This window comes from Vigna angularis, chromosome 8 (assembly GCF_016808095.1).
Source record: "Vigna angularis cultivar LongXiaoDou No.4 chromosome 8, ASM1680809v1, whole genome shotgun sequence".
NCBI lineage: Eukaryota > Viridiplantae > Streptophyta > Magnoliopsida > Fabales > Fabaceae > Vigna > Vigna angularis.
Genome location: NC_068977.1, coordinates 33,870,529 through 33,893,066, shown reverse-complemented (window position 1 = coordinate 33,893,066; position 22,538 = coordinate 33,870,529). Strand labels below are relative to the sequence as shown.

At 32.3% G+C, this 22,538-nt stretch overlaps 2 protein-coding genes across 7 annotated transcripts; one reads left to right on the top strand and one right to left on the bottom strand.

Annotated features, from left to right (window-relative positions):
* Positions 1-1,264: 1,264 nt before the first annotated feature.
* On the bottom strand, positions 1,265-14,432 carry LOC108345674 (LEAF RUST 10 DISEASE-RESISTANCE LOCUS RECEPTOR-LIKE PROTEIN KINASE-like 1.2). Of its 6 annotated transcripts, none has more exons than XM_052867194.1 (4): positions 13,638-14,432; positions 2,873-2,908; positions 2,499-2,774; positions 1,265-2,405 (listed from the first exon to the last, which is right to left on the bottom strand). In XM_052867194.1, exons 1-4 carry the CDS (start codon positions 14,377-14,379, stop codon positions 1,480-1,482), a joined length of 1,980 nt encoding a protein of 659 aa, XP_052723154.1. In that variant the 5' UTR covers positions 14,380-14,432; the 3' UTR covers positions 1,265-1,479. The 6 variants fall into 6 exon arrangements, with proteins under 6 accessions (XP_052723154.1, XP_052723155.1, XP_017439826.1 ...); XM_052867195.1 differs by having other exon boundaries at positions 2,873-2,905; XM_017584337.2 differs by lacking the exon at positions 13,638-14,432 and adding an exon at positions 10,567-11,743.
* Positions 14,433-18,476: 4,044 nt separating this feature from the next.
* Positions 18,477-22,296, top strand: LOC108343962 (uncharacterized). The gene is made up of 5 exons (XM_017582423.2): positions 18,477-18,798; positions 19,643-19,839; positions 20,019-20,831; positions 20,955-21,047; positions 21,150-22,296. The coding sequence occupies exons 2-5, from the start codon at positions 19,650-19,652 to the stop codon at positions 21,956-21,958; spliced, it is 1,905 nt and encodes a 634-aa protein (XP_017437912.1). The 5' UTR covers positions 18,477-18,798; positions 19,643-19,649; the 3' UTR covers positions 21,959-22,296.
* Positions 22,297-22,538: the final 242 nt, after the last annotated feature.

Below are 22,538 nucleotides of genomic sequence, written 5' to 3'. Positions count from 1 at the left end.
AAGACATATTACAATTATCCAAGCATAAACATAACACCAAAAATATATAAACAATATCCTATATTAGGGTTAGTTTTATTACACTGATCTACATGTGTAAAACTAGAATTTCAAAATAACAGATATACAAAGAAACTAGAATCTTACTCTATGCCATAGTTTCATCACCACCTAACACTTGCTTCAGGCAACTAAGAAGTTGATACAGAAAGGGAGCGGTGAGGAGTGTCCCAAACAATTTTTAGAATTTTAATTTTAATTTTTTTGAATTTCTTCATATTTTACATGTCGTTAGTGGTTTGAAATGTTTAGATGAAACAGCTGACAATGATTTTTTTTTAACTTGTATAGGATTCAAGTTTGAAATTCTTGGAGACAAGCATCCTAAGTAATTGATTAATTTTTAAACTTAAATAAATTTTAGATATTTAATAGATTATTCATTTTTATTTTGAATGCTTAATAAATTAGTTTCCAAATTAAGTAACTAATTAATTCTAAAAACTTCTGAAAAAGATGTTTATGTATATTTTACTGCAAATATTGTGTTATCTCTTTTAATTTATCTTTGAAATGATTTTGAATTCTTCTTGACTTCCTACTTTATTTATTTTACCCTGGTAATTGAGGTTTTTTTTTATCATATAATATTGAATATTAAATAGATAACTAAACTGATCGAAGTATATTATTACAATAAAATGATTAAATAATAACTAATTTAGAAATAAAATAGTTATTCCATTAATTAAGTTAAATATTATTTTATAAACTAAAAATTATTAATATCTAAACTAATTTTTATTATTAATAAAAATTTATGATTGATTTATAAATCAAAATCTAAATTAACTTTTAATTTTAAATCTTGACAATGTCAGAGACTAATTTAGATTTCAATTCGTAAATTATTTATAAATTTTATTTAAATAGAAACTATTTTAAATAGTAATATTTTTTAGTTTATAAAATAGTATGTATCTTAATCAATATAATAAATAATTATTTTTAATTTTTAAATTAGTTGTTATTGTAAGATATACTTTTCCAATACTATAAATCATATAATATATATTTGAACTTATTAGATATGTTATTTAAAAAACATTAAATCTTTAAAAAGAATACTCATTAATATCAATAACTGGTTTAAGTCTAATTTTTACATGCTTCTTGGTGTAGGACAAAAATGGATGGTTTTCATACTGAAATGAAAAATGGTGCTATAGGTGCAGGGAATACATTTTTAATTAAACCAAAACAATTTAATTATATATAGCTATATTTATTAAAAAAAGATGAAATTTCATACCCAAAGCAGCTTTGCAATCTATATTTACATCTCAATCTTAAAACTTATCCTCATTAGAAGATGACAAAATGAAGGTTGTAACAGGTGGATGCTGCCAGTGTGATACTAACTCTGCTGACATAAATTTGGACAAGGTTATTCAGATGAAAGTGAGAAAGAAGGTCCTCTCATCCACTAGTATTTGGTGTTGTTGTCTTGCTTATAGCATTAGAATCAGGTGACGGTGGAGGAGGATCATCCTTCAGCAACACAACATCATCAGATGTGCTTGAGATATCCATTACCTCAGGCTGGCTTTTGCTCTTTCCATCACTCTGTATATCCTTCAGAGTCTCCAACACTTCTTCCATTGAAGGTCTCATCTCTTTCGAACTCTGCAAGCACTGAAATGCTAACTCAGCCACACCACTTATCATTTTCCTTACCTTGAAATCTGATTCAAAACCAAGGTTTGGGTCCACAAGCTCTTGCAGTGTCTGATTGTGAATCTTGTTAATGGCCATGTTGGCCAAATTGATTTCATGTCTATGCCTTGTGATGTCAACAGCAGGCAGGGATGATATCAGTTCAACCAGCACCACTCCAAAACTATAGACATCACTTTTGTTAGTAAGCTGGTAACACTCGTGGTACTCTGGATCCACATAACCTGGAGTCCCTTGTGGAGCTGTTGAAACATGGGTCACAAGTTCTGGGAAAAGACGCGAGAGTCCAAAATCTGCCACTTTGACACGGAAGTTGCTGTCAAGAAGAATATTGTTGGTTTTAACATCTCTGTGGATGATATCTCTGAGATGAAGAAATTTCAGTGCACTTGCTGTTTCGACGGCAATATTCATTCTGATATGCCAGGGGAGTGTTCCAGGTTTAGATCGTTGACCATGAAGATGGTCTGCAACAGTTCCATTAGGAATGTACTCATATACAAGCAGAAGTTCACGACTGTGGCGAGAGGTGCATCCGTATAACTTCACAAGATTTGGATGAGCTATACCAGTTAGGATTCTGATTTCATTCATGAACTGTGCAACTCTCCTGTAGTTGTTCTCATACAACCTCTTCACTGCAACAGAACGCCCATCTCGCAGTTTGCCTAGACAAGAAACATCAGAAGGTAGCAACCTTTGTTAATGTTCATTCGAGGCACAAAAACGACAGATATACAGTATAAGCTGCATGTTCTTACCAAAATACACTGTCCCAAAGCCCCCTTCTCCTAGTTCTTTAGATGGGTCAAAGTAATTCGTGGCCTCTTCCAGTTCTTCATAGGAGAAGAGATGAACTCTAGGTATAATGCTTTGAGTGAAGCTGTGACTTCCCTTCTCCGTGTCTTTTGAAGATGGATCAGAAGAGAGGCTCCGAGATTGTATATATGACATTACATAACTGTTCTTCCTTCTACGAATAAAAATATAGACGCAAATGCCCACTATAAGTGCTCCCACTACACCAGAACAAACACCTAAAGAGAAAGCATAGCAACTTGCAATTATTATATGACTATTAATGAAATAAATCTGAAAAATAAAGAAAAAAATGAAAGAAAACTGAACTTGTTACCTATAGTGATTTTCGCTTTCCAATTTATTCCTTCTGCTACAGATAGAAGGGAAAGCAAAGAAGGGTTAACATTCTCCCAATTCAAGGATGATAATATAGTAAACATAGACACACAGTCACATACATACAATTTCACCAAATGCGTCAAGAAGAAAGTACGCGCTAAGGGCTATGGCATGATAAAATGGCATGACATCCTTATGAGGCAAAATGGGAATTACCAATAAGTGTAAGCTGTACTGGTATCAGACAACTTAGAAGTTAGCCATACTATACTTGTTTTCCGGTTCAAATTTATGATGACTAGTTTCTAACAGAGTATAAAATTTGGTCCGTTTTCTTAAAGTCCAAGTATAAAGAATACTCAATTTCACTATAGTTCTGCATATTTTGATGATAAGCATATAATGCATGACAACTGATAAAGATATCTTCACATCCAGACAATGAAAAGATTATACGTAGCTGAACCTTTTCATGAGACAGTTAATAATTATATCAAAAGAATTGCACGCCTGATTTGATTACTGTGTCCACCACACAAATAGTTATCGTGGCTATTAGTGTGGCTAGACACATTTATGTAAACCAAATACATAAATATATTGTGGAACCATCATCATCTGATCCATGAAGATACTTAGCCAAAGTTCTGGTATTCTAATTTGGCTAGCATATTCTGAAATGGCATTGTAGGATTGAAATTGCATCTGTACCCAAAAGAGGGCAATGGGGAAACAAAACATGAAAGGAATAGAAGCGTCACACGGATCTGAATAAGCAACAACAAAAATGATCAATATTTCAAAATATATTATTACCACTACCACAACTTCTTAAGTAGGACTTATCATTGCAGAAACAGAGAAACTGATTGCCATCAAATCCACAACGTCCACCACTTTTCTCACAGTACTTGCAATCAAGTGCAGTCCAATTCAAAAGAAACCCCATCTTCAAAATCTCGATGTAATTCATTCTCAATAAGCCAGTGAAGTTAACAGAAGCATTCATGATAAATGGCGCATTAACCATAAGCTGACACTCATCCAAGGAATAGTTTTTGTTCTGTAGTGCCTCCTTATGAAAAACCGCAAAAGAATAAAGTGAAGCATTTTTAGCACAATCTACTTGGTAAGTGGGGTAATCTATGGGTTCTGTGGTACAGTTGTAGAAGAAAGAGAGATTCCAATTTTCTGAACTGTAGGTAAAGGGAGTTTGATCAAAGCTGTAATTAGATAAAGGAACAGGACAATTGTCCTCGTAGGCAGCCATGTTGGCCACAGTAAATGAGGAGTTAGAATAAGAGATATCTTTCACTAGAAAATCTTAAGTAGGAGTTCTGAGAATTGGATTTTTATCCATGCAAGTGATCTCAAAGTGGGGATAGCCACAAAAAGATTCCTGTTCATAAGAAATCCAGAAAGGGTACTTAATGGACGGGCCATTTCCACAACTTTTAGGTGTGCAGGCCTTAAATTTTGGATTAGAAGATAGAACAGTGGTGGCAAAGAAGAAGATTGTGGTAATGATACATAGTTGAGGCTTAATGTAACGGAAGGAGATTGGAAGGATCATTTGGTTCTGGGAATTTGAAAAGAAGGAAGAGGAGAGAAGAGAAGAGTATTAGTGTGGAATGTAAGAATGACATTTAGAAGAAACTTCAAAGTCGTTGGTAGGTGTGTAGTGTGGAAATTCTTACACAAAAACATGCTACTATGTTATAATGGGGTTTATGATTGAAACTTGAAAATATAGATGAAAACAAAACGAAGGTTCAAGCAACAGATAACCAGTTATTGGCTCGTTTACAAACACAAGGAAGTTGGTGATCACCTTATATTTACTTTCCTAAACAAGTGACTAGCAGTTTTGCGAACTTATTGAGGATGTTTTTGTAATTTCATTGTGGGCTTGTCCATACCACATTATTACTAGTCAAAAGTTGAACGCCCACAAACGAAAGTAGGTGAAGTACTTTCCCATGGAAGATTGCAGGCTTCATTTTTTGTAGTTATATAATAAGCATCAACACAAATGGAATACCACTGAGGATCAAAACCACATCATCCCCAGTAATGGTGACATCACTATGACATTGCAGGTGGATAAATAAATCTACAGGCAATACATACATACATATATATACATATACATACATACATATATATACATATACATACATACATATATATAGATATATATATCAATCATTCATATTTCCATAACAGTAGAATGCATAGTACTGTAGTTGTTCTATCTACATGCTGTTGTATATGAATGCAACCGTATGTATATAGCTCCATTGAATAGATAAGAAATTAGATATATAGTCATGTATACAAATATTGCAAGGTCATGACTAAAAGCTATGAAAGCACTAAAGAGTAATATTTTAAAATTGATTAATGTTTCGTTACTACAAGGGGAAAATCAAAATAGTGGATGGTTTTGTTTGAGGAACCATATTTTATTAAAAATAAGAACAAGTGGAGAAATCAAAGTCTGCTTCGCAATTTTGATATGTACTTTAAAAATCTCAAAAGTAGAATAAAGAAGAAAATGATGTCCACGATGGTGAAAGACGTGTTGGACCGCAAAAGAAGGAAAAGATCTCTACATTTACTCACAAATGCAATCAACAACTCTCTTCAAAACTAAAATCATAATTATACCCTTAATATATATATATATATATATATATATATATATATATATATATATCACTTACGATGCTATTTACTTTCAATAAAGGTTTTTCTTTGACGAATATACAATTTCTTCATAACTAATTATAACAATATAGATATCTAAGTTAATAAATAATTTTTAAATATTATATCATCAAATTATTATTATAATAAATGTGCCAAATAGTTATATATGAAATAAAAATAGTCAAAGTATCATTGTTCATTTAATTTTTAAATGATCACTTGTCCAAGATGAGCTGCTAAATTAGAAAGTATATTATTAACGAAAAAGTTTTCCTCTTCTGAATGATTGGTGTTACATGCACATGCATCCGTAAAATCAAAGTAAAAGAAGGAAAAGTAGAAAAAGGATGGATCATACTTTGTTGTCGTGTATGATGTTAAGGACGGGTCCCAAATATTTTAGACCACAAAAAATAGCTAATGTGACTGCCAAGTGTTTTACAGCCAAAAAAACAAGACATATACATCATTTATGCTCAGACTGTGAGTTACATATGAATAATTATTTTATAATAGATCAAACTTTGTCCCTCTTAAAAGGATATACAAGAAATTTTGTCTTGATTTATTCTCTTTTCCATATCTTTCCTTAATAATTATATATCTATAATATATTCGGAAAATGCATGGCATTATATATAATATGCTTGAAATTATTTGGCAAACAATTTTTTAGATAGACGAACAATCAGAATTACAGTTAAAAACAAATTTAGGCATACAAATGGAGCCAAACAGGGATTGTAATTCATAGAGAAACTGCTTGATAAGATTATTCAATGGTTAAAAAGGAAAATTTCAGGAAAATGGTACTAAAAGTCAAAGTTGATACATATTGAGAGAGGTGATTGAATTGACGCGTATTGGAAAAGGAAGAAAAAAATGAGAATTTGAGAAAGAAAGTAATAAATAGGTGGAGAGAAAATAGAGAGATGATTTTAATTTGGTTATTGACCGAGTCAAAGCTGAAGGATGGAAATGAAGGTGTGAAGAAGGAACCCCATATCAGCAAGACTTGGAAAAGGTGCAGTCAGTGACACTTGTTTTTCTCATGCTCATCAGGTCAACAACTTAGTTCTCATCGAAACCTCCGTATACTATTCAGTAAATTTGAATTATTAATAATTATTTTCATCATGATTACAATGGCTAACTTCAATCTTTACCAGTACTGTTTATTATTAATTCATATCTATGAAGCAACACGTGTTTTGTTTTTGTTATAGAAGTACTTATTTCATTAAAAGAAATCATCAAGGTCTGCAAAATCCAAAACTTTACACAGGTGGAATTAGAAATAGACTACAAAAACCAAGTAGCTTATTGCTATGAAGCATCACATTTTTTTTTCTTCTAAACAAACACTGCCAGACAGAATCCTGTTATTCGTAAAGAACAAAGTTACCTTCTCTTATACTTGATAAAGTACCGCATATATGTGTTATCTAAGCTGATAATCTCTATTTGCAGGAAGCAACACAAGTTTAACAACATAATATTATAATATTAATATGACAGAAGAATTAAAAAATAATAATTATGCATGCAAAATACTCTTTCTTATAATACTTTAATTAAAAAAACTCTTTTAAATTATTTTCGTAAGTGTCCCAGACTCTGATAACCAAGAACCCAATTGAAATTGATGCTAATCAACTCTGTTTTTGTTTTTGGGTGTATGAACCCAAACCCCAAAGTTCTATAGGACTTGGTGGGGGAAAGAAACCGTGGGAGGAAGGAAATAAGTAATTGTAATAGAAATACTATAATTTGTCAAAAAAAACTGGAATTTAAAAATAAAAAATGAAGTGTAGATTGGTTAGTAGGTGGTGGAGATGGAAAATTTGTGGATGGGAGTAAGAGTTGGTTGGTCCAATTGCAGCTGTTCCCATACTGCACTAAATTTGTTGTGCTAATTTTGTCCTAATTGTTGCATCAAATGTGTGATGGTTAAATGATAGGAGTGGATTAAAGAGAGAGAAAAAGGGAAGTGAGTAGTTAAAAAGAGGATTTTGTGGGAATGATATGTAAGATATATATGAGAGGAGAGAAGACATACCACTACTCTTGGGAGAACAGTATTGATTTGGGCAATAGTAGTTGCATGAAACTACATGTCCCTCATAACCACCGCTCCAGCAATTTCTGATACTTTGGTTGCATCCTCTACAGTGTTGAGGAGGACTATAGGAGACCTCAAACCCATCCCTCAGAGCTTCTTTCAGAACTTCAGCTCCGTTATCTTTATGATCATAATGATCGAGAGGAGCGGCAATAGGCACCAACAAACTTTTCTTGCAATCCTTAAGCCATTGGATCTCATCCTCCTCCTCCCCAAAATAGTACACACCATCCCCACATTTAAAGCTGCGTACTAAAGGGAGATATGGGTCGTCGAGAGGACAAAAAAATACGATAACTTTGTGCGCTGACTCGTAATATTGTAACAGACTGTTGTTCAAGTTGTCGTAAATGTGAAAAAAATCAGGAGAACAAACATCATTGATAGTGTGTGTCGGCACTACCGTCATGGTGTGAGTGGTGTGGTTGACCTTCTTCAGTGTGAAATTTTGAGATTCATAAGGATCAGAGCAGCTGAGCTGGGGTAATGGGTCGGTGCCGATACACTGAGAGGTTGGAATCTGTTTCCAGACAGGATCCAAGATGCCGGAAACGTTTATGGTGCACTTGTATGACTGCTCAGCACATGTATGACTGCTCCAAGATGGCGGTGGAGGTGGAGGTGGCGGTGGCGTCCGTGGCGATGGTTGAGAGTGGGAACGTGGCAAAGCGATGCAGAGGAAGCAAGAGACGGTGAGTGCGAAGGCAAGGGGAGTGGTGTGGATGTGATTATGTTTATCATCCATTCTCACACTTCTTTCTCAGTTCCCTCCCAACCCTCTCTCTCATAAATCAAAGTTACAGAAGCACTTCTTCTCACTGATTATGAACACACTTCTCCCACGAAGCTACCTCCTTCTTTCCTTTTACTTTCTTCACTCCCAAACCATTTACTTTTCAACATTCCCCAAACACGACCCAGTCTCCCTCATTCCCAAATTGAAAGAATTAGGGAATAAGCTCTGTTAGTTACTTTTGTTTTTTCCCTTGTAGGTCAATGCGTATTGGAATTATTTTTAGTCAATTTTTTTAATTAGATTTCTCTGTATATTAGTATAGTACCAAGTTAATATGTTCTGTTGTTCCAAAGAGTATGAATTACACATCAGCCACGCGTAATTTCTGTTTGTTACTTTAGTTCTAACCTAAGTTTGGAAATTAGATTATTCTACACAGATTCATCTGTAGTAAATATTTAGGTATGATTATCTTGTTCTAGGCCTGTCTTATTTTCCAGCTGTCCAATTTTCCCAAATCTGTAACATTTAATTAAAGTTGTGACCCACCCTCTGTCAAGACGACTATTAGAAGTCCTCAGGCCATTCTCATTTTTTATTCATATGCATCAAATGCTGATTTGATTTTGAAGCAGTCTGATGCATGTGAAAGGGCATGCTTCTTTTCTGATGACGGAAACTTTTTACGTTAAGAAGTCATTTCTCGATCAATCTCTCAAATCTCAGCCATTATACACGCAATGAAGAAATATATATAGGTCATCTTGATTCATGATATTAGTCCCCAGCATTTTCATGCGATGGAGCATTGGATTAATATCAAGCATGGTGAAAATTTGAGAGCTAACTTAATGGGGATGATTACCAAGGCACCTGTCCTTGAATACATATATGGCCATTTGGTCATGTAGGGAAGAGTTACATGTTGCAGAAACATGTGTGGCTGTTAATGGAGTTGTTGCATGAGTTGTTACTGTTACTGATGGACACAACACATCGTATCTTCAAAAATATGTTGCCGAAATTAATTTATTTTCTTTACAAATTCGCTAAATTGTAATTTTCTAGTCCCGGGCCTACTCTATGTACTGAGATGTCTTATTTTTCCCAAATACCTACCGTTTTAAACTTGTGGTTAGTGACTTCTACAATAAACCAGCCATTCTAATTTTCCTTATTTCTATAAATCAAAATGTATCCAACAACGTGTGAAAGGATGTGGTTGTTCTTTATAATGGAAACATCATCTTTATTCTTTAAACAAAAAGCAAAGCTCTTTTAAGTTCTTTCTCGACCCATCTCTAAAGTCTAAACCTTTATACTCAGTAAAGGTCTATGACCATTGACCTAGATTGGACCTTATATTCATAATCAAGACTCTAGCAAATTCAAGGAAATTGAGAATGAGAACAGAGAAAAGAGGGGTATTTGGAATCAAGGGAATCACCTTGAAGAAGTGCTTCCATTGCAAAATTATAATAAAAAAGGTCGTGAGCTATACTGTTGTTAGGTAACTGTTGCTGTCATCTTTCAATGACAATTCATCGTTGTACTGTAGCATCTAATCACCAAAATTACCATATTGTTATATGCAGACTTTTAAAAACCTATACTCGTTATTATCCCTTTGTTATTATATAAAAGTCAACAAAAGGCAAACACGCCCTTAGGGAACCGAAATATGGCATTATAAAATTTGACACGTTATCTCATAACGCAGTCTTCAATAGTTCGATCTATATTATAAAAGTTTTGAACAGAATGAAGGAAAAAAATCAAAGGGAACTATTCTGACCAAACAACTATTCCTAAGACGCAAACCAAATTAGCAGATCCATTCCATGTTTAGAATGTGAAACTAGCTACATAAACCAGAGAGGATGAATAACTTGTTTGATTCCACCTTTCAGATATGATTTTATTACGCTTATTAAGAAGCTATGGTATTTATAACTCTGCTGTCTTTCACATCCTAAACGCGAATTTAACTTCTCAACTTGTATCTAAACAAGCATGCAAGGTATTTGGATGCTCAGAAAAAGTTGAATGCCACCATTCAAAAGAATAAGATTATATAGTTGGAGAACTTAATCTAAACAAAAGATGGAAGAAAACATACTCGGAGCACGTGGAGACTCTGGAGACTGTTCTGGAAATGTTTGAGAGTAAGGGGGTGACTGTGATTTTGCTGGTGTTACTCTGGGTGTTGGTTCTGGAGACCTTGCTATGATTTGTTTGCAAATCTCAGCATCTGATTGCTGATTTGGGCAGAGACAGATAAATCCACTCGTAGATGAATTGTATCCACATCTCCCACTAGTTTTTGTGCAACCATCACATTCATCTTCGTTCACACCACTCCATCCAACCTCAAATCCCCTTGCTAAAACATTTCCCACAACCGAATCACTCTTCACAGCCTCTCTTAGAACAGAAACATTGATGCTGTTCTTGCACCCCAGACTAATGAAATTAACCACTTCAGTATTCTTCACAAAAAATGCATTTTGACCACCAATGGAGCAATTAAATACGATTGCTCCTCCAATATTCACACTACCAGACGTATATCCAAGAGAAGGGCAGTCATATAACAAAGTGTAATCATCATCGTTAGAAGTGTAGTTAAAGAACTCAGGATCCAACTTCACATTCACATAATCTTTAGTACAAGGGTCGGCCAATAAATCCAACCTTGCAATCTTCAAAACCTTAGATTTATTATTCATGTCAATGACTTGGAATGTCTGTGACATGATGTCAATTGTCGCGTTGTCTTGTTGGCAATCAAGCTTGAACTTTGGATGGCCACAGTAGCCTGGCTGGTCCTTACTCCAAAATGGGTAACTAATATTGTTGAATTTCCCACAGCTAAAAGGCTCACATGCTGCGTACTGTTCAGCATCACTAGATGCATAAGTTGGGAATAAGAGCGAGAAGAAGAAAAGGGTGTTTATGAGAGAAGAAGAAAGTGGAACAAGAGAAAGAGGAACAAGAGAAAGAGGCATGACAGAAATCTGAGAGGGGCCTTAATTTGCCGGAGAACAATGTCAGAGGCCTTGTTTAATGATCAACTACACAACAACAATCTATATATCTTAGTCAAACTAAATGACGTATAACTAGCATGGTGTCTTCCATAAAAATGGTGTTGACAAGTCGCTAAAACATTAAAAGAAAACACTCCAAGCCTTACATTTTGATTGTGTAAACATGTTAACCAGTAAGATTTATTCACTGGATGCGGTTTCTTTCTCACGTAAGTGATGTCATGATTAGATTTTTTTTTTTGTTTATGAACTTTATTCAATGAATAAGACTAACTTCACACAGGGGAATGATAAACTAGAAGAAAAGTACAAGATCAGAATAAAACAATGGATCCATGTCTGTAAAATGGTTTGTGTATCTATCTAGATATACAGTTTTCCCTTTGATAATCTATATTATTAAAATCATTATCAAAGGTTAGAAAATCTTAAAATAGAAATTGTGCTACAAGTTATATGCAACGAAGGTGGGAAGAAAAATTGCTCTATAAAAGGTTGAACGGACCAGAACAAATAATAATCTGTGCTTTGCTGGAAAACTGTTGTAAAAAATATTACATTAATTAAAGTTAAGACTAAAACCCTCTACCTACACCTTTTAAATATTATAATCTTTCCCCTTTATTAAAAGAAAACCATTTTGGATAATGTTATAAGCGAATGAGTCTCTCTACTTTTCTACCTTTTTCCTTTTGATGTTAAGAGTTTATTTAATTTATGTTCGTAGTATGCTCTTCTGAAAGAACATGTTTTTATTATAGAAAGGATTTTAGAAATATTAATACAGAGTTAGGTAAAGGAGATTAAAATATAGCAGGGTTTATGTCTACACAATTTCTATTACTATGTCAGAGGAAGAACCAAAATCTTTAAACTAAATAATTATTCTATAGTTCTGATTTTAAGTTCTGAAAACTATTGAGCCCAAGCCCAAATATAGTTCCATGTTCCCAACCCATATACCTAATCAGGTCTATTTTCTTACGAGCTATAAGATTAGTAATTTATAATACAGGGTTTAACTATTGATGATAAACAAGTCAATTTAAAAATAATTTATTTATCACTCAATTAATAAATCAAATTAAACAATTTTCTTGGCTGATAATTTTTAAATAACACGATAAATTATGTACCATATTTTAAATATCATAACTAATTTTAATAATGTCGATGGGGCAAAAATGTTTAGTCGGTTTGGAGTCAGTTTTCAACTCAAATTCAAAGGATAGAATATACCCCAAATATCAATTCCTTGTTGGAATAATTAATATTATAATTTTAAAAAATATGTAAACATTTTTTTTTGTAATGGTCTCATAATGTCATTAAAAAAAATTATACAATCAATAATAGAACTATCTTTAGAATAATTATTATATATATATATATATATATATATATATATATATATATATATATATATATATATATATATATAACAACAGAATTGTCACATAAATTAAAGAAAATAAAATATCATCACGTAGTTGCAGATATATGTATCATAGTCATATAAACGATGTCTTTTCCATTAAACGATATGTCTTTTCCATTTCTGGCTTCAGAAATCGTGGTATCTTTGAATCTTGGCATTACTTTGTTGTTGTAAATCATATTTGTTAATAAATGAAATGAAAGGAAAGAAAAAGAAAGAGAAAGAAGTAACAGAGAAAGAGAAATATTGTTAAGTTAAGGTGGCAATGGTGAGGGTTGACATGAAAGAGTTGCTGAGGAACACTCTTGGAGTAGTGATGACAAAGGGAATGAGAATTACTGGAAAAATGACTCTTTTATTTACCCTACAAACACTGACTTTTTCCATTATAATATCATTTTGAATTCACAAATTTTATACTCAATCTGTGGTCGACTAAAGTTACAATAAGATGGGCCGAGTAACCAGAAGAAAATATAAAATCATGAAATATTTTAAACAAGTAGTACAAGCACAATTGCATACGTATTCAACGTTACAGTAAATGAACACAATCAAAAATATATCAGATAAAGCATCCACGCAATATAACCAACAAGTTGTAAGTATAATATTGTTATAAATCTATTAAGCAAGCAGATTTTCGTGTAAATTTGATGAATAAAAGAATGTGCAATTTGTTTCAAGAAGCTTAAAGTGTACCTTTTTTGCAACTTTTGGCAACAGTTCTGCCATCTCTGCATAAGCAACTTGATTGCTTGGTGGTATGATTGTATCTGCAATAGCCATCAGAATCCTCACACGCTGCACAATCCTTAGCACTCACCCAATCAAGCACAAACCCTTTCTTCATGGCATCACCAAAACCAGTGATCAAATTAGTACCATCGATCTCTTCTTGCTTCACTGTCACCACAACATGCTCATCGCACTGCCTCACCCAACCGTATCCATTTTTAACTTCATCCCCAGCCAGAAACACATAAGACTGATTCTTATCATGTTGCTGCATGCACTTTATGTGCTCAACAGATGCAGGATAAGAGCTGCAGTTGAAATAGAAACTCAGATTCAAATCTAGAGAGCTGAAAGACAAAGGAAGGTTTTGTAGGGAAACATTGTGTCGTGCCCTAGGACATGGTTGGTCCAAAACATCTATGTCAAGAAGTGTAATTGAACGAACATCATAGTTTATATCTGCGACTTGGTATGTGTCAGTTGGAAATTTAATGATGGCTTGGTCGTCCGAGCATTCAAGACCAAATTCAGGGTAGCCACAAAACTCTCCAACGTTGGTGTCGGACTTCTTCCAAAAAGGGTAACCGATGGAGATGTTACCACAGTTAGAAGAAGCACATGCTGCTGATGTGTTACTATCAGTTTGAGCATGACATGTCACCAGAATGATGAACACTGCAAAGAGGGAGTAGTAGGGTTTTGGCATGCTTAGAGGACTAAGAAACGTAAAGCTAAGGAACTGGTTATGAATGAGATGATGATAGTTGTATATATATATATATATATATATAGCCATAGATTTTCTTCATGTGATGAACCAGTCAAAGAAAATTTTCTAAGAGTCAAACTCTTCGTTTAGAAAATATTATATAAGGTGTGCTCATCTGTCAGTGGGAAAAGAATCTAACACTTTTTCTACTTCATATACGTAGCTTTATGCATATACCAAATATTTTTTTACCTCAGTAAGCTATTTCTAATAGAATTTCCTCTGCATAAGAGGGTGGTTTGATGCATTAAAGTTCATAAGAGTCTTGGACTCGACGCCCAAGTTTCAACTTGAGATGAAATATAGCTGAAATTGTACTAAAAATTTGGTGAACGATGACTGTTTCCACGAAGTTCAATGGATAGTTTTTAACTTTGAAGTCCTTTTGGGGTCAGAAAAATGTTAGAGATATGAATATTAAAAGCATGTTGAAGAATATTAAATTGAGAAACGCGTGGCTGGCACGTTCCTTTCATATTATAAGGTTCCTACATTGCATCTGTTCATGGCTTTTTAGCCAAGTGGAAGTTTTTGTATTCATTTCATGGGGATGTCTCGTTTCTGTCACATGAAAGAGGGACACTAATAATAGCAAATATATTCGTAATTTATAGTAAAATAGGCTTAGATATATTGCCACTATTTTTTTCCAAAAATTTTAGCATCTTAACATTTAATTATATAAATTTGATTCTTGATTTTTTTTACACAATTTTAATAATTTAAATTTTAGTTGTTCCTAACTTTTGAAACCAAAATAATAAAAAGTTTAAATTTTTTTTTAAAAATCGGATTTTATAAAATATTAAGAGAAACTATCAAAACTTTGCAATTTGCAGTCAATGGTATTTAATTAATTAATCATTCTGTGGGCGGGTAACATAAACCTTCTTTCAGTACATTTATTAAATTATTAATACGAAATACTAACATAAATAATAGTAATAACTTTATTGTGTCTTACAGCTCAGTCCTTGTTTTCTTTCTGGTGGGCTTACTATGCTTTATCTTTTATTCTTGAGCTTTGAGATAAACTTGATTCACGATTAGAAATTTAAATAAACTGAAATATAAGTAAACTGAATTATTTGAGTTATTTAAATTTAACATGATACAAGTTTCATTGATTTTTTATTAGTTAAGTTAAAAAAATTAAAAACTGAAAATGATTTTGATTATTTAAATTAAAGATTAAATATACTTTTAGTTGTTAAATTTGAATGTAAAATTATAGTTTGCTTGTGTCTCAAATTTTAATATATTTTAATATTCAAACTTTTAAAATGAATGCAAAATAATTTTTTTTTAGGTTTATAACTTTTTTTTCAGACCTACTAAAACAAGTTATATTAGATAAAAGAATTCAAACGTTATCTTAAAATATGTTTAAAAACGTAAAAGAAATTAATGTAATTAAATTAAGAAATTACATTTATTGATTTCTAAAGTTTAATAAGTTAAATTTTAATTTCATATCAAAATTTTAGAATTAAAAATTTTAACCTTTAAATTAATCAAATTCAAGTTTTACAAGTATAACATTATTTGGCCATGAATATACAACTTATTCTTTTAAAATTGTATAAGATGAAGATCTTAAATACTTTTATCGTTTATATGTAGAGTGATATCTACATGAAAATGTTTTTTTAATAATGTTTTTTAGTTCGTAATTGGTTTATTTTAAAGATCAATAAAATAATAATACATAATTTATTATAAAAAAATTTGTTAAAAAAATTTAATATATAGTCTATATCTATATTTGTATATAATATTTAGGATTTAAATTTTTCATAAAATTAGATATTTTATTTGAGATTTTATTATGAATTTTGTTGTATTGAATATCTTAAATTTTTTTTGTCTAAATATTTACCATTTGATTTTATTGTTAATAGAATGACGTCGATTTTCATTTCTAATTTATTGGTCAATTCATTTTTTTAATAGGGTTAAATATGTTTTTAGTCCCTAAATTATTGGTTGTTTCTGGTTTTCGTTCCTCGTTCAAAATAAAGTACAATTTGGTCCTCATTCTTTTCGAAACTTTGGTTTTAGTCCTCGTTTTAGTTCTTGAAAAGTTCGTTGACTAAAAAAAATGTTTCGAAAAGAACGAGAACCAAATTGTACCTTATTTTGAAAGAGAGACGAAAACCAGACGGCCAATAATTTAGTGACTAAAAACATATTTAACCCTTTTTAATATCTTCTAACTCGTGATCAACTTGTTCTTTAAGAAAAAAAACAAAATTGATTATCTTAAGCTTAATTTATTAAATATGATATTCCCTTGTTTAATTTCTTTTAAACACTGTAAGATGATTTCGTAGTTCTTTTTAGTTTCTACAACTACAGAAAAAGAGGGATTGATCATATTTTTTTTTTATTGATACATCTAATATTTTAAAACTCTTTTTAGCAAAATTTAATGAAGTAAGAGTTCAAAAATAAAGAAATATGGAAAAAGTTAAGTTAGTCAAGCCAACATGGTCCTTTACTTAATCAAACTAATTTCTTTCTTAGTCAGAATTAACTTCATACTTAGTGTTAAAATTAACTTTATACTTAGTTAGTTTTCTCTTCTCTAGCCAAATCATAAACCATAATAACATAACTTCAAGCCTATAGTGAGAACTAATCCTTCCCCAACAAGATCTATAGGTAAAAGGCATGTTTGTAGATCACACCAAACAAATCCAAGTTTTGATTTGACGAATCACTTATGAAATATTTTCTTTTTGATTTCAAATATTATATATGAAGTGAATAAGACCCATAATTTCAAAGAGAAGAAAACCATATAGGAAGGCTACGATACAACCCATAATTTCCACCTTCAATTATTTTTCATCTTTTTGTATAGATTTTATATTATTCAATTTTATGAGTAGTTAAATATTTTTTTGTTGAGTTAGATATACTCACCAAACACTCTTGTATATTTTTTTTATTATATTCATATATAATATTATATTATTCTTTTACATGTTTAGTCTTTAAATTATTGTTTATTGTAACTAAATTAACTCTAAATTAGTGGAAGTTGTAAAATGTTGAAATAAGTTCTTGATATCAGATAATACAATTGATAAATCATTTGTTTGAGAAGAACGAACAATGATTTATTAATCATTTTTAAATCTTTTAACTCAATGTGAGTTTATTTTATTGAATTAATAAGAAATTGTAATTTAAAGAGACGTCCATAAGTTTGTTTTAAGAGATAGGAGTATAACTTTTCATAATAAAGATTGATGACAATGAAAAACAAAACAATAATTATTCTTGAACTTAACGAAGAGAGAGAAGTAGTGAAATCTAATCCTAATAATATTCATATCATATATATTTTTATTTTTCTCATTTCAAAAATACCAAAAATATAATATTTTTTAATGTTATTTTTTCTTATTTAATCTCACTTTATATTTTATCATTTATTTTATGTTTAGTAGTATAAAATTAATGTAATCTTTTATTATATTAAGTTCACGTATGCAATTCTTTTACTTTTAAGACCGTTGATAATAATAGTATACTTGCCAGAAAATCAACAATCAACCAGTTAGAGAATATTAAAATACAATGAACAATTTTACTAATAAATTAAATAAAAAATAAAAAATAATGATCACATCATCATGTCATTAATAATAAAGATCAAATAATAAAATATTTGGACTAAAATAAAAAAATATAGTAAATAATCAATTGAACGAAAATTATTTTAATAAAAAATTAAATAAAATACCAAAATTAAATAATTTTAATTAATTTTTTATTTAAAAAATGTTTAATTAATTATTCACATTATTTTTTATTTTAATCCAAATATATATATCAAAGTCTCGTGTATGAATTTAAAACTAATCCAGAGAGTTGTAAAATATAATTACTAAAAGTCTCATTTATGTTAAAAAAGAAAAACTAAAACATAAATGTTTTAAACTAACAGAAGAGAATACAATATGTTTTAAGAGAAAAACAAAGTACATGATTGCATTATCATTTTCCAGACCTGAAGGTAATGTAATCAAAATATCTTATCATAAGAAAATAGACATTTCAGAGACTTTTCCATGCTTTCTGAAGACTCATTCGTGTTCTGCAGTTTCCTTCTTCCTTCCTTTTTTTCATCTCTGTACACATCTTCCATTTTCACTGCTGTTCGTTTAAGCTTATATTTTCCTCTCAGAGACTTTGCATGTCACTAAGGTTGCTTTGCATGCTGTGCTGGTGACTGCATCACTTCATCTCAATGGCAGAGCACTCTTGGAAAAGTTTAATTCATTCAACAATCCAAAAACTGTTGAGGGCACCTTCGCTTTCTTGAACTTGTTTGTGTTACACTTGGTAAGAACTAAAAAACCTTGTTTTGGTACTGCATACTCCATAATTGTGATGAATTCTTTTGCACAGATGATAGTTTTCAAAGTCAACTCAAGAATCTACAAAAAAAAAACCACTTAAACATGAGAGTATTAGGCATAGGGAAATCAAAGTTATCTTCTGTTTTCTACATAATGTTTACCTAGTAACGAGCAGTTTCCTACTGTAGGGACTCAAACCTAAAGATTGTGCAGATATAGGGACTAAATGAGTAACTAAGTATATTTGATTTAAACATGACTTGGAATGAAAATTTGCCTGCAGTGATTGTTTTCTGATTACATGATAGATGTTCTCCTTGGCCACAAAAATAGGTATAGGTAAATTTATTTTCTTCCTATGGTGTGTGTGAAAAAAAATACTCCTCTTATGGAAAACTTGACCATAGTTATGAAATTACAACTCTGCGCTTTGATGAAGATAAGCAGTTTAATGCATGTTTTAGTTCAGGTATTAATGACCAATGAGTTTATTAGAATGCCCTGTTCGTGTTTTTTGTGGATTAAGTATATTAGCACTTTAAAGCATGTTTTTTTCAGCCAATAAACCTTTTCTTCATCAATGTGTTTATTTGAATGTTCTGCTTGTGTTTTCTGATGGATTAAGTGTGTTGTTAGTCCCTCTAATTATGGTCTCGTTAATTTGTCTTTTAGTTACCAAGAATTTTTCCCCCACACCTAGTTTAAGTCATTGACTTAAATATGTTTTCTTCCCATACCTAGTAGAACACAAATTAGACTTTATAGAATTCAATGTACAAAGTAATTTGCAATTCTGATGAACCTGCTTTTTCCTCACTCACATTCAGCATCCCAATGAAGTTTATTGATTGCCTTATGAGAATGAGGTGTAATCTCTTTGAGGGCTGCTTCAGTAGCACTTCTGACACATTTCAAAAGCAGAGTAAATGGAAAATCTTGCCCTACAAGAAACTTGCAAAAGTCACAGATAACTTCGATCAGTCTCATTGTCTTGGGAAAAGAGGCTTTGCCACTGAATATTACGGTAAGTGACTAAGCTATGGCCATTTACATGAACAACGTAAATACAAAAAGGAGAGAACTTAGATACAATTGCTCAAGCCATTTTGGCGTGGTTCTCAAATCAAATTTGGAGTTCAGCTTGGTAATACAAATAATGAAAATTTGCACTGAAGTTTCTTCTGTTCATTTCCCTTGTTTTAGGAAAACTTGCAGATGGGCGTGAGATTACAATCCAGTGCTTCAACGAAGACAAGCACCACATATTGCAACAGTTTATCAATGAAACTACTATCCTAAATTACTTGCCCCACAAAAACATTGTGTCAATTTATGGATGTGCTTCTCATCACGAAGAATCTATGCTAGTCCATGAATACTTATCCAATGGAAACCTTGCTGCTCATCTTAAAACTGAAGACGAAAACACCACACTACCTTGGCTGGCACGATTTGACGTAGCCATTGATATTGCAAATGCATTGGACTATCTTCACTGTAATGGCATCATCCACCGCAATGTGAAGTCCAGCAATATTCTCCTAGATGTGAACTTTTCTGCTAAACTTGCAAACCTTCATTTATCATGCAAACTTCCAGATGGAGTTCCTGTCTATGCAGCCCATGTTACTAATGATATAATTGGAACATGTGGTTACATCGACCCAGATTATTTGACAAAAGGCCAGCTTAGTGTAAAAAATGATGTTTATAGCTTTGGGGTGGTGCTGTGTGAGCTTCTATCATCAAAGCTGGCAAAATCCTGGGTTCTGAATGAGGAGGACGATCTCGCTACACTTTTAAGAACAAAAATTGAAAAGCAAGCTGTGGTGGAACTGTTGGATCCAAGACTTGGCTTCCAATCTAACCATAAGATCAAGAGGATGATGACTGCCACAGCTGAGCTTGCACTTTTGTGCATGCAATGTCCACAAGAATTAAGGCCAAGCATGGAACAGGTGCTAGAGATTCTGAAAGGTATAAAGCAAGGGAGACATGAAACAAACGCAACAAAAGGTATAATAAAGTCAGTTTTGGTCCTGTTTCATTACTCATGCTTTTCTAGCTTCTGTGTGTTTTTGGTGTCAACAGACTGAGGATAAAAGCTTTTATTCATGTGTGATAATCCATACATCTCAGCTTTGAAAATCTTCCACCATGGTGAACTCGAAGAAGCTACTAACAATTTTGATACTTGCCTTGGAAAGGGAGGCTATGGCACCGTGTACTATGGTGAGATCCTAATCAGTCCACATATTTTAAATCAGTGTCCCTGCAAGTAATATGCATAGATATATATCTGTATTTTTTGCTGACAGTGTGCCATTGTATTAGGAAAACTTAAGGATGGACGAGAGGTGGCAATAAAATGTTTCCATGAAGAGAGTGAGACGGAAAAGATCATTGAGCAATTCATGAAAGAAACTGAGGTCTTGGTTTGGTTGCAGCATAAAAATCTGGTTTTACTTTATGGTCGCACTTCTCGCCATAGCAACAAACACATGCTAGTGTATGAATACATCTCCAATGGCACTCTTTCTAAACATCTGCATGACTCTTCCTGTGATAAACTACCATGGCATACTAGATTGAACATTGCCATCGAAACTGCAACTGCATTGGTATATCTGCATGACTCAGGTATCATCCACCGAGATGTGAAAGGGAGTAACATTCTGTTGGACGAAAATTTTACTGTTAAAGTTGCAGATTTTGGATTCTCACGGTATCTCCCAGATTATGCCACGCACGTTTCCACTATCCCAGTAGGAACTCGTGCTTACATAGATCCTGACTACTATGAATCTGGAAGGGTCTGTGACAAAAGTGATGTCTATAGTTTTGGGGTGGTCTTGTTTGAACTCATATCTTCCAACTCTCCAAGTTTAGTTGAGGGAACAGATTACGTTACTCTTGCACAGTTTGCAAAGAGAAAAATATTAAACAAGGAATTAAACGCGGTAGTGGATCCAAGCTTTTGGTTTGGTGTTGACAGAAACATGATGGAAATGATAACAGCAGTGGCAGAGTTAGCATTTCAGTGTGTGCAGTGTCCCAAGGTACTCAGACCTTCCATGAAACAGGTGCTGGAGACACTTGAGGGCATTAGCAAAGGAACATGGGGATTCAACCAGATAACATAGTCTTTGTTCCTTCTGCCAACAAGACTGATTCTTCCAAACCATTCTTTTGGTTTTTGGTATAGTAATTGGATTTTGGTTGAATAGATATGGAGTTTTTTTGCTTTAGTGTAGTAATTTGAGGTTAGCCATGCATCTTGCAAATGATGTGCATGCAAAATAGTAGGTTGAAAAGAAGCTTTTGATTCAGGGTGTGTATTCTCTAGCTTGATTACTTCTTTTGAGCCACATTGAACATGTATCCTCGTCTCATTGAATTCATGTTCAATGTTTACTGTAGTTTCAACATGTATATATTCCCAATCCCATCTATATTACACTTTCAATCATCTTTTCCTTCATTTGTTCAGAGCCATATTCTTCATGCACATTTGTTGTTGGCAGGAAAAATAACTATCACCATTAAAATTTATATCAAAAGATAGATTTTTCTGAGTTTTACTTTGATACAATGGTGCAAAGAATTTTGTTTTTGTCAATTGAAAATGATATTTTATTAGAAAATTTGTCTTTTTCCTTGACGCGGTACTAATGGATAACGGATATCAGCTAACAATATATTTTTGAAACATTTTTCTTTGCT

What these genes read in the sequence shown, in the direction of transcription:
- LOC108345674 (XM_017584337.2), bottom strand. Translation starts at nt 11,455, where the DNA reads ATGCCTCTTTCTCTTGTTCCTCTTTCTCTTGTTCCACTTTCTTCTTCT. An exon ending in AGAGTCTCCACGTGCTCCGA is followed by an intron (nt 2,909 to 10,566) that starts GTATGTTTTCTT and finishes TTCTATCTGTAG; the next exon opens with CAGAAGGAATAAATTGGAAA. An exon ending in GAAAGCGAAAATCACTATAG is followed by an intron (nt 2,775 to 2,872) that starts GTAACAAGTTCA and finishes CTTTCTCTTTAG; the next exon opens with GTGTTTGTTCTGGTGTAGTG.
- LOC108343962 (XM_017582423.2), top strand. Translation starts at nt 19,650, where the DNA reads ATGAAGTTTATTGATTGCCTTATGAGAATGAGGTGTAATCTCTTTGAG. An exon ending in CTTTGCCACTGAATATTACG is followed by an intron (nt 19,840 to 20,018) that starts GTAAGTGACTAA and finishes CCCTTGTTTTAG; the next exon opens with GAAAACTTGCAGATGGGCGT. An exon ending in CTATGGCACCGTGTACTATG is followed by an intron (nt 21,048 to 21,149) that starts GTGAGATCCTAA and finishes CCATTGTATTAG; the next exon opens with GAAAACTTAAGGATGGACGA.